We start from the raw sequence: 12,488 nt of genomic DNA on the forward strand, positions 1-12,488 counted from the left end.
AATTTTCTGTTGATAATTGGGTGGCTTTGAGCCAGCAACAGGATTATTTCATTTGTAAAATCTCACATGACTAATCAAGGAAAAATAACAGAAGTTATTTATTGTGTCAGCTGTTCTAGTATTCTTCAAACATTATCCAACTTTATCTTTGAACAGGGTTTACTAAAGGTTGCTATAGACAATGCCAGAGCTCAAGAGAAACAGGTCCAACTGGAAAAGACAGAACTGAAGATGGAGCTCTTCAGGGAACGAGAACTGAGGGAAACTCTTGAAAAACAGTTGGCTGTGGAGCAGAAGAACAGAGGTATCTTAATTAAGCAGACATAAACACCTTGTAATTTATTTCCTTAGAAAACGTAATTTTTTTATCAAACACCTGTGTTTGATTAAAATTTCTCCCCTTTACCTCATGTTATGTCAAGGCTGACTGCAATGCAGGAAGTTTTACAACCTTCTTGATTCTGCGTAGGATCTTTATGAGATTTAAGATGAGGACCTTCCTTTTTCTCAACATTTTTCTTTAATATTACTTGTTACATCAGTGATACACAACACAATTATAAATACCATATGTGCTGTTATGGCGGCTTGTGATCATTGTGAAAAAGGATAGCTACTTAATACAAAGACAACTTCCATCAAATTTAAGAATCTGCAAGGTTTTAGGAACTCTTGTCTCTGTTCTTATGTGGTAGAGTCATATATTGCAAATTCAGGCAAACCACATCTGATAAATATAATGGTAATAGTGATGTATAAGCCCTTTATAGTGCATAGTAGATCAAACATGTTTGTACAAGGAGCAGCTAAGGTTCTTTTTGATAAGGCAGTATCATTAGTAGCATTTCAAACATTAAAATCAACCCACTTTAAAGCATATACATGTTAAAGATTTTAAAATAATTTCATTATATTGTTTCAGTACAACATTATAAAAGATTGATAGTAAAGGTAGAGCAGTTTACAGTGATTTGCATTAACTATTTGCATTATGAGCATGTTCCCATCTTGCTTTATTGCTCTATGTTTCTGTATATGTATGTCTTGCCCTTTAACAGTGTCTAATTACTTTGCAAGGGACAGTTAACCTCTGGGGCTCACTTGCTGTTTAACACAGAACATGACAAGTCAGATATGTATTTTTGCAGGGCTATAGTTATAACTTTTTTCTTGTCCAGTTTAGTTTTCTGGGAACCAGCTAAATAGGGAATCCCGAGAACACTTGGATTTACCTTTAACTTTCTACCAGTAAGTACACAATGTAACCCTGTTTCATGCCTTGACCCATTAAAGGGTAGGACTGTCACATCATTAATATCCCTTTTTTAACTTCTGAGAATACATTTTTAAAGACAATCACTATTAACAATTATCACAGCTGTGCAATGAATCATCCCTTTTTCCACAGCTGGCCTATTTTGTTCAGTACAATTGCACTACTTAACACTTCTTGAGTAGTTTTGTAAAAGAGCTCAGTTATTCTTCACATCCTTCTACCTCTGTGTCTCACAGCTGCTCAAATATATATCCCTTTTTAGAGTTTGGAAACCACATGCACAACATAAGAGGTTGGGGGGGGGACCCATCTGACCTTACTTAAGTTATGCCCTCTAGAAGCTAAGCAACTAATTTAAGCTAATAGAAGTTCCCTTTCAGGTCAATAAAGAAAGAGTTTTGTATATCCTGTTCTCAGACAGGTAGGTGGGGTCAATTACACTGTGAGGACTTCTTTCTGTTCCCTTTAACTCCAGAAGGAATATAGTTGACTAGGGTGGACTAGACGCATGTGTTTTGAGCAGTTAAAATTAAACAAAATTAATTTCACTCAAAATTGTATGTCAGGAAAGAGCATGGGATAGTCCCTTATTTTGTTCAGGGTACTGAAATAATTGACAATGTTATTTTCAGCACAATGCATTACCTGCTTTTTCATATGTATCTCTCTAGTGATGATACTGCACTGGTATAAGAGTCAGACTCAAGACGAATGGATTTTAACACTTAATGGTGGTATGCAGCAAATCAAATATAATGAGGCTGACTGTCTCTGCTGGTGGATACTTCCATATAAAGGAGAGAAAAGTAATGGATTATTCTTTAAAATGAACAGATCCAAGTAGGAGAGAAAAAATAAGGCCAGATTGTAATTATTGGGAGAATTTATTCTTCTACAGTAAAGTAGAAAAATATATAGGAGGCTTTACCTACTATTAGTTTCCCAAACAGCAAGTGTAAAGTTTCACATGCCTTAATGGAAGCATAAGCAAGATGGGAGAAGTTTACTATATCCCTGATAAGAGATACCATTCGAAAAAACTGAAATACATTTAAAAGCTGCAGCATAGAAATGCGAGTCACTGTGTGACAGGTCAAAAACCATTAGATGAATGGGATCTTCCGCATTAGGAAACCTCTATCTTTTGCTCGTTGTGTTAACACAAGTCTAATATCTTTAGTGGCTACTTCTGAATATTTTTGCCATTTTTCGGAACATGAAATTCACTGTGTGTTCTACAGAGCTGCTTATTTACTGTACTGTTTCCTTCCTTCTTTGTAAATATTCCAATTAGTGATTCCTAAGGCTGTAGGATGTGTCTCATCAACTAGTGAAAGTAGGATAATATCTCTTCTGTGAGCAGCTACACAGTAAGGGCTTGCTAATTCTGGCTCTGACTGCTGTAGTCACATCCACAATGTGTCAGCCATGATGACATTTTAATTCAGAAAGCAACATATGTTTCCTTCTCATTTATTGCAATCACTTCCAAAGTACTTATAATGAAAACAGTAAAACCGTGCAATGATTCAAAATGTATTTAGTTTAGCCTTTGTATAGATACTAGATGTTCTTTGATAGTATAGGCTAATTAGCCTGTAAAATAGTTGGTACTATATAAAATGAGAAAGAACCAAAATTCAAAAGTCTTGGATGTAAATTATGTAGCTATTCTGACTACAGGGTATGCACTTATGTTCATTTTGTGTCTGAAAAGTTCTGTATAGCAACACAAAATATCCAAGATCATCCAAAAAGTGGCTAATTCTTAGCATATACATTAAACAGTAATAACAATGATGGTTCCATTTAAAAGTTTCATTATTTGCATTTTGTGAAAGACACCACCATTGCAGACTACTGGAAATAAGGAGGATGAACTGATGGAAGTACATTTTTACCTTTGCCAACATTCACTGCTAGGCATGTACCAGAGGTTACTTTGGAGTGAGATACAGGGCTAGATTTTGCCCCTCTACTCCGCTCCGGTAAGACCCCACCTGGAGTACTTTGTCCAGCTCTGGAGCCCTCAGCACAAGAAGGGCATGGACCTCTTGGAACAAGTCCAATGGAGGGCCACTAAGATGACCAGTGGACTGGAGAGAACCTTTCCTATGAGGGCAGGCTAAGAGAGTTGGGGTTGTTCAGCCTGGAGAAGAGAAGGCTCTGGGGAGACCTTATAGCAGCCTTCCAGTACCTAAAGGGGGCCTACAGGAGAGATGGGGAGGGACTGTTTATCAGGGAATGTAGCAATAGGATACACTGGGGTAATGGTTTTAAACTGAAAGAGAGGAGATTTACATTAGAAATCAGGAAAAAATTCTTTACTGTGAGGGTGGTGGGACACTGGAACAGGTTGCCCAGAGAAGTGGATGCCGCATCCCTGGAAGTGTTCAAGGCCAGGCTGGATGGGGCCTTGAGCAACCTGCTCTAGTGGGAGGTGTCCCTGCCCATGGCAGGGGGGGTGGAACTCGGTGATCTTTAAGGTCCCTTCCAACCCAAACCATTCTATGGTTCTGTGATTCTATGATAAATCTTGGCAGTCAAACTTAGTATCACCTAGCTTCTGGGCTTGGTAAGGATAATTCTTCTAGTGTTAGTACAGAATTCTTTAGTTAGTAGTATACCAAAAAATTGTATATTGAGTGTAAAAATAATAGACTCTCCAGCAAAGGGTTATCTGGGAATATCTTAGGGAAAATAAGCCTCTTACATGCACATCTGTGAAAATGCTAAATACGCTGTGTAAGAAGGGCTGGGGTGTGGCAGGAGAGATAATGATATGCTCTATGACTTTACATGACCTCTTTAGAGGCTCACTTTGGCTTTTATTGAGTAGAAGAGTTGGTTCACATTATTCTTTTCCATCAGGAACATAACCTGTGATATGTTCCTTCAGTTAGAGATCATACAAGTCTTACTTTGTGGTTGTAAATCACTGGTGACATAGAAAAGAAATTTGAGATGAAGTTTCTTTAAAACAGCCCTTGTGTGATCCACTTACACCCTGATCTTGCAGTCCTTTTCCTTGTAAAATTTGAACTGAAGAGACACAAAGAAAACATTTTTCTAGGTTAGGGCCTTCAAATTTTAAAATACGCATTCCTTTCCTAATATTTCCTTCACATTTGACAAAGTAAAGTGATATTTACTTGGCTGGGGGATCCAGCAGCGTAAAGGATTTGCTGTGACTTCTTCAAGGCTAGTTGGAACAGGACCCGACAGAGAGCAAGAAAGATAAAAGGGAAAGACAAAGGGAAATGTGGATAAGACATAAAAATGGGGAAGAGATCAGGCTCCAAGAGTTCAGGTGGCTTGCGGGAAGCAGCAGCTTGGAGGGGAGTTGGAAAGCTCAGGGCCTTTCCCTAAGGAATGAGGACCACAGCAGGGTGGGGGGCTGAGCTCCTCCTGCAGCCCAGACACCCAAGCAGCCAGATCTCCCTCTTGTGGGAGAGAAGCTGCAGGCAGGCAGACGGGAGAGAACTTCATCACGATGTGTGCATAGCTGTGTGCAATAACTGTGGGCAATAACAAAGCGGTGGACTTAATCCCGAAAAAACACCTCTCCTCCAGAGACAAAAGCATATCTACATCAGGCGATACAAAAAGTAAATTTCATCGCCGGTTCTGAGCTTTTCCACTTTGGACATTCACAGATTCTCATCTGTTCATAAAAACTATATATATATGTGTTAGCTGAATAGCACCTAGAGTTTTCAATACCATGGTATCGAACAGTAGCTCTCGGAATATCCCAGTCTGATTCCAGCAAATTTCAAATTATTTGAATTCGTATTGTATAATTAAGCAATTTTTATGAACTGTTGCAGTTTCTCAGTACTCTTAATAGGTAATCATGTATCCAAGTTTCAGATCCGAATTTGAGTACATTGATTTCCTTTTTTTTCCTAGCAATAATTCAGAAAAGGCTAAAGAAGGAAAAGAAGGCAAAAAGGAAATTGCAGGAAGCACTTGAATTTGAGACTAAACGACGGGAGCAAGCAGAACAGACACTGAAACAGGCAGCTTCAACAGATAGTCTCAGGGTCCTAAATGGTAAGAAACCAATTTTTGCCTCGGTGTCATTAACTTCAATTTAAGTGCCAAAAGAAGCTTGTTATATTGAAAATTTATAACATGACAGGAGGAGAAAAAAAAGAAAATCTCTATTCTTTCCTTCATTCAAGTGATGCTTCTGTCTTTATTGTTTTGTTACTTTATATAGTATGTGCAAATAAACTCACTGGAGAGAATGTCCAAACTAGGACAATTTTATATTATTAGCTTGAGAAGTCAATTTTTTTTTCTTCTTCTTTTTCTCCCCCACTTTATGCTTGAAAAATCTATTGCTCATTAATCTTCCTAGTCTAACAAAAAATTGTCCTGGCCTCCAGTCATTGTTCAACATTAAAAAAACTGACAAAGGTTGATTGTATTGTAATTCAGCACTGGAGTAACAGGTTGTAAAAAGGGCTATAAGAATCAAATGAAATATGTGTCAGTCTTACCTTTCCATGTTTCTAGACTCTCTGACCCCAGAGATAGAAGCTGACCGCAGCGGGGGCAGAACAGATGCTGAAAGGACAATACAAGGTAGGAATTTGCAAAAGGCTATAAATCTAGATCTTGCTGTATGAGTTTTTCCTCAGCTTTAGACTGCTATTCAAGCATGTAGCCTACCATCTGGGCCACATCAAAACAAGTTCAAACAAGGTCAAGTTCATCTTGCTTGTTTATAAGAGAGAATACATTCTGTGCTGATAGATTTCCTTTAAATTAATAGGTCATTTCTGTTTATACATAGCAATTAAAGAAGAATAATTGATTTGAAGCAATATTGAGTTGAATCTCAGACATGTTGAATGCAGTGTTTGTGAATATGTATAGTTAGATGTGAGATAACAATGTTTTTAAAGGTATATTTGAAATATTATGAGCCTTTTAACTATACGAATGACTAAACCTAATAGGTAACATTCAAGGCATGATAAGAATTTCATACCTAATATTCAGTGGCAGTTACTGAAAGGTATGTTTCAATAAGCTGCTCTGAGCATTAACAATAAATAATCTGTTTATTCCCTTCTTGGATTTTTCATTTACTATATCCCATTATTTGCATTCTAATAAAACAAATCTGCTGAGTAAATTTTTACATGAAATACTAAAGAGAGCCATATTACTTCCCCCGTGAATCTAAATGCGTGTATATATATATTGCAAACACCAAGGTGTTAGTAAAGTGCAAGTTTTTAAGATAGTATTTATGTCATAATGTCTTCTCTAGTCAACAGGCTAAATCTACCTACATGCATACTAAAGAGTAAAAATAGCATTTGTTTTCAATTGTAAATGAAGGTGCATTTTTCAGAAGCAAGCCTAAAATGATTAGCTCCAGTAATCACTCTCAATTGCCTTTATTTTGCATTTTGAAGTCAGTCATCTTAACAGTATCATTTGACATCTTCTGTGTGTTACTTAATCACTTTTTCTAACTCCTGGAGAGTTGTTACTGGTGTGCCACAAGGAGGCTGTAACAACAGAATAAAAAGTCAACAAGCTTTTAATGTATTGAGCATGTAAACAAATACAAAAGAGGCAATAAGTGCTTATGTAGGACAAACACATGTATATAAACAAAAACATTTAGATTCAAAGCAAGTTAGGTCTGCAAAGTCAATAACTTAGAAGTTGGAGTATGCCAGATTAAACGTTGCCTGGGAAGTGGGTACATGTGAGCTTTGTTATTCCAGAATCCTACTTTCCTTACCATAAACTGTATGCCCTATTCAAAGCACCATTTGGTGTAATAGATTTAGTGAGAATCCAGTCATTATGTCATTTTGTTATAATCCAGTCATTTTGTTGTTTTGTTTGGTGCAAAGACAGACTTTGAGTTTCTTGGGAGGCCATTCTATTACACCTGTCACTGCAGTATCTGAGCTCTTTGCAAACATTAATTACTTTATCTTCGGAGCATTCCCACAAGAAAGTGAAGTTTGGAGTATTCCCATTTGAAAGTCAGGAAAGCAAAGATTAAGAAAGATTAAGGTGACAAATTGTTTAACTTTTGAGAAGCTAGGACCTATTTTTTCAGAATACTTCGCATTTTTGGCAAATGTATTCAGTGTATTTAAAATCATTGTTCCTGTTGAATTGAGTTTCATTTATGGGCTGAGATACCAAGCTGGATACTTATAAAATGTGCAACACATAATTACCCAGTATTTTGGAAGAATGTATTCTAAAGGACTTGTCCCAGACTGTACAGGAACAGCACTTGGACTTTTTAATCATGATCATCCATTCTTTTCCAGCTATCCTCTGCCTACTTATGTTCATTTCATATATTTCCATTTACGCATCAAATGAAATGAAAGACTTAGAAGTAACATTTTCAATAATGATGACCTTTCCTTGATTCATCTGTCCAAGGTGGTGCAAGTAAATAAAAACCACAAAAAAAAAACCAACTACCACAGATGATTATTTATTAAAGACTGGACCACAATATACTCTGATTGTGACATTGGATCACACTGCAAAGGCAACCTTAATTCTGACATTTCCTATCTCTACTTTGCAGTCTTAAAATATAATTCAAATAGGGTTTTCTTAAGGAAAAGCTAAAAGGAAGCAAGAAACAGAGTTGCAATTTCTTATTTGATTATATTAGGCTTAATTGTCATACAACAGTTCAGAACTTTTAGCTCTACCACAGTATGTAACCCTACAACACAAATGTAACTGTAGGAGCTTGTTGTTGTGGATCAGCTATGTTATAGGCTGACAGGTTTCAGAAATAGTTCAAGAAACAGTTAATGGCAGATGAGTAACGCTGAGTGTCAGGACTCTTTGTGTTCACTTCCAGTGTTGGAAGGAGAATCCCCTTTCACCATAAACTCCTTTTTATCTGTGTCCATCTTAGCACATGTCCCTGTATCTGTCCCCCAGTTCTTCCTAGTTTCTTCCTCCTCATTCCAATTCCAGCTTTTGTCAATGACTAATCTCACCCTTTCCTTCCTCTGTGTTACATTGTGGGGTTTTTTTCCCCAACTTAACATTCTTCCAGCGTTCTCTTCGGAGCTCAGTTTCATGCCATCCTGATTATTTCTTTAATTACAAGCTCTTTCTCTTCTCGGTGACCCCCGGCCCCTGTCTCTGTTTGACCCTTGCTCTTGCCTCCTCTCGTCCAGCCATTTCGAGAGTCCATGTCGCATTGACATTCCCCGTTACCAGCCTTCCCTGTTTGGTACCACATCTCTCTCTGCATTCTCTGCTTCCCCCCACCTCCCCATCAAGCTCACGTTTGTTCCCTACTGCTTTCAGTACGCATTCTGTCTCTTCTTCTGCATCTGCTTGAATATCAGGGAGGGAAGCACTGAGAGAAAAGCAGAGACAATTTCTCTGTTCTTATTTCAGTACTTAGCACAGCAATTGTTTGCAATAATGAGGAGAGAGAGTTGCAGGGATAGAACTGCTTCATTCCTGCAGCACCGGGATAAAGCATGCTCAGTACAGATGGGGTCCTTGGAGAATTTAGCTGCAAAACTCTACAAAAGCTTTCCAACGGGTGAAACTGGGATTTTTCTGACACTTTTTTGAATTTTCATCAGGGCCACAAAGACCATTTCTTTCCAATCTTGCAAAATTTCAATTACATCATTACATTTAATCCGTAAATTATATTTTAAATACTCTAGTATGCACTATAGAAGAATTATTATATAGAATATACAATATATTCCTCAATAAATAATATAATACTATCTCTTTCATGTTTCAGGTTCTGGGAAAAAGTACTTACTAGAGAAATACTTATGCCTTTCTTATTCCTCTCAAAAATGTATCTGTATCTCAGAATGAAAGCATGTCCGTAGTAATAGGCTCTTTATCAACAATCATTAATTTTTTTTCAACTTACTGTATTAAGCATGCTATGCAGTTCTATAACTAAGCAAACGAAAGTAGGAAAGCTGCAGCGTTCTGTGGGGAGGTGTAGTAATTGAAATACCAAGTGTAATTTCAGCATTTAAGAAAATATTATGCAAGGAAATAATAATTAAAACTAAAGCTTTTATTTACTATCTATTATAAATAAAAGGCTACTTGTCAACTTGAAGTGATATTTAATGTTGATATTTTTATATCCATGTGAGTTAGGAATAGGACTAGTTTAAGCATAAAAGATAATTGCATTTGTCAATAAGTGGGGTATTTTCTGTTCTATTTTCTTACCATGTAACACTGGTTCAGATTCACTTTTAGTTCATGTAAAGTCGTGTAAAATGGGAGGAGAGACAATAAAAAGAAATTTGAACATGAGACTATAAAAAGAAGGTTATTTTAGAATTGGGTTTTGGTTTTTTAAATACTGGGTAGATAACAGTTTGCTGGAATATCCATAAAAATGCTAACAAATAATCATAATAAATAACCCAAATGTGGGTCTCAAATATACTTATATATTTTTTAACAGATGCAAACAGATACTAAGCTATTATGAACTGGTGTAGACACTGGTTTTAAATGTTTTCTTTCTTGCTTCTGTTTAAAATAATAATAAAGCAGATTATCCTCTTCTCCATACATATTGTAGGTTCACTAGATGCCTATGCCTAGCTCCCAATCCGGTTTCCCAAGACCCCCTCATCCCACACAAAAAGGTACCATACAAAGATAATGTTTGACTTTTATATACTGTTTTGTTACCCGACCTCTTACTAAGCACTAGAACAATGACATTTACTGCCGCTCTTACGTTCTTATTTCCATTGACTTTTTCTTCCCCACTTGGCTATTTACCATGTGTTTGTCTGCCTACATTATTAATTTTTCTTTTCTTCTGTAAATCCCATACTCCCACTTTTCTGTCTCCCAGTAGTTTCTCTCGCAAGTCCTGTACATTCATCTTCATTCCATTTAATCACCATTTCCTCTATACATTATCAAAAAGTGTTCTACTTCTGCACTGTCTTCCCCATTGACCATTCTTTTCATATGGTGTCCCTGTCATGTCTTCCTTTTCCCAAATCACTACCTAATTTTTTTGTTCTTTTCTCCCAAAGCTCTCCTGCTAAGAACAGGAAGCTTAACCTATTTCTCTCTCTCAGGCTGTTATTTTGCTTATCTTCTCCATTTCTTTCCTATTTTCTAGCAACTGTCTCAGTGCATATCTTTTCAGCTTTCTTCCAGTTAATTTCCAACTTATACATGCCATCATTCTAGTGAATTGTGAAGCCAGCTTCATCCTTTTCTGCTTACAGTCTTCTCACCCTGTTCAGTTCCCATGAATTCTCAGGCCTATCTTTTTTTCTATTTTTTCCCCAAATGTCTGTGTTCCAAGACACCCTTTGCACTTTGCATATCTTCAAAGTTTTCCTGTCCTATTCCCTTCTTCCAATTCTCCCCTTATTACACATTCTCTTCTAGTGCAAATTTCGTTCCTTTTGTCCATCAATCAAAATTTCATACCTCAGTTCCTTATTCTGCTGCAAATATTTTTTTTCCTTCTATATTTCCTCCTCTCTCCAGATGAGTCTGTTATCTTACTCTCCCTGTCCCTTAGCAAAATGAACTTATGCTTCTAAGCCCTTTCCCACTGCTTCTTTTCACCTTTTCCACCTCTTCTGTAGGCTTATATTAACAGCACAGTTAAGTGTAATGCTAAGTGTAATGCTTCAGTCTATGCTGTCCTGATGTCAGAAAAAGAGCCACTCAGCTACCACGCACATAAATGTTTCCAGGGCCAGCTGTCTTTTTCCCTCTCAGAAAGGACAAGGCAGGAAGCTGAGATGTTGAGCAGATCCAGGAATAGATAAAGCAAGCAACTGCAACTCAGCACACTGACTGCGAGGTGCTCTATGAAGTTACTTGTAGGGCCTTTGGAGGCTACTGAGGAAGAATGAGAAAGAAATTATGATTTAACTTTGCCCATACCAAGCACCTAGTGTGTGCATTTTGCTGCCTAAGTACGAGGGGAAAGCTGCCCTGCAGCTGCCCTCCACATTAATAAAAATTGCTAAGATTCAGCTTCAGTCATGTGCCTGAAAACCTCACCTAAATTATTTTCTGTGTTGGTTTGAAACTTTGTTTAATCAATTTTTCAACAAGCAAAATCAGTGCAGTAATCTCAGTAAAGGATAGTTCTTGATTCTTTCTTGCTATATTTGTGTTTGAAAGATAGCTATCTGAAGGACTTCAACACTGAAAAGGAACTTTTGGTGGTTCTATGAAGCTTATGTGCACAGTTCCATTTCTGATGTATAAATCTTGGACAAAAGTATGTGAAAATGTGTGATGGTATTTCTAATGAGATCAAAAAGTTTATTGGAAAAGGCCATTGTCAAGGCTGTAAAGTCAAGCATTCCAAAATTAGGAAATGGTAGAATTAAGGTTGTCTTCCGCACCTTTGTTCAATCGTCTTTGTGAATGCATCATGATATAATCTTTAATTATACGATTAGATACTGTATTTTTCACAGTACCCTGTCTCATTCAGTGCAGGGGACAAGGATGTAGTTGAATAAAGGGATATCTATCCAATATTTTCTTTATCTTCAGCGCTCAATGTGTGTTCTCATGCTTTATATAATACCCAGTTTATATATAATACTTTCATAATTAGACATCATGCTTTACAGAAGAGGTGTGAATGATTATCTCAGTTTCTTTCATATGTTAAATCTTAATTTTGAGTGTTTTACTTCACCATTTGAATAATGTCCTGAGTAACCATTTCTTAGGGTTTTATTTTTAACAAGTAAAATACAGAGTCAAAAGCTTCACTGTGAGATGGCATCTGACCACCTTATGAACTTGAATCTTTAGATTCACAGTGATTAAACTAACAAAGTAACTGTAATACTTTACTACAATCAGTGTGATCCAGGGAATGACCATTTTGCTATGGTGGTTTGACAGACACTCATTGAGATAAATAAAAAAATAAATAAAATCTTGGGATACATTTCTTGGGTGCAGAATCTTCCTTTCATTTGTCTTGCAACCTGTATCACTTTTAACAGTGTCTCCATCAAGCTTTCTTATTGTTTCTTTCTCATTTCTAGCCTTTGTATCAGTTCTAATATCTTTTTTTTGTCTCCCCTTTCAATACCACTTTCTATTTATATCCAGTCATAATTCTAGCCTCTAATTTTAACTTCTTACACCAAATATCCTTGTTAATCAAGATCCAAACCTCCAGATCAAG

At 36.8% G+C, this 12,488-nt stretch overlaps 1 protein-coding gene across 1 annotated transcript in view; it reads left to right on the forward strand.

The window, feature by feature from the left end:
- The window catches only part of DACH1 (dachshund family transcription factor 1), a 248,232-nt gene that overhangs the window by 204,507 nt on the left and 31,237 nt on the right, over positions 1-12,488 (forward strand). Inside the window, exons 9-11 of the mRNA XM_014965723.1 lie at positions 157-304; positions 5,189-5,332; positions 5,801-5,869. Coding sequence (XP_014821209.1) covers positions 157-304; positions 5,189-5,332; positions 5,801-5,869 — 361 coding nt within the window. The remainder of the gene's footprint in view (positions 1-156; positions 305-5,188; positions 5,333-5,800; positions 5,870-12,488) is intronic.

This window comes from Calidris pugnax, unplaced genomic scaffold, assembly GCF_001431845.1.
Source record: "Calidris pugnax isolate Ruff unplaced genomic scaffold, ASM143184v1 scaffold20, whole genome shotgun sequence".
Classification (NCBI taxonomy): domain Eukaryota; kingdom Metazoa; phylum Chordata; class Aves; order Charadriiformes; family Scolopacidae; genus Calidris; species Calidris pugnax.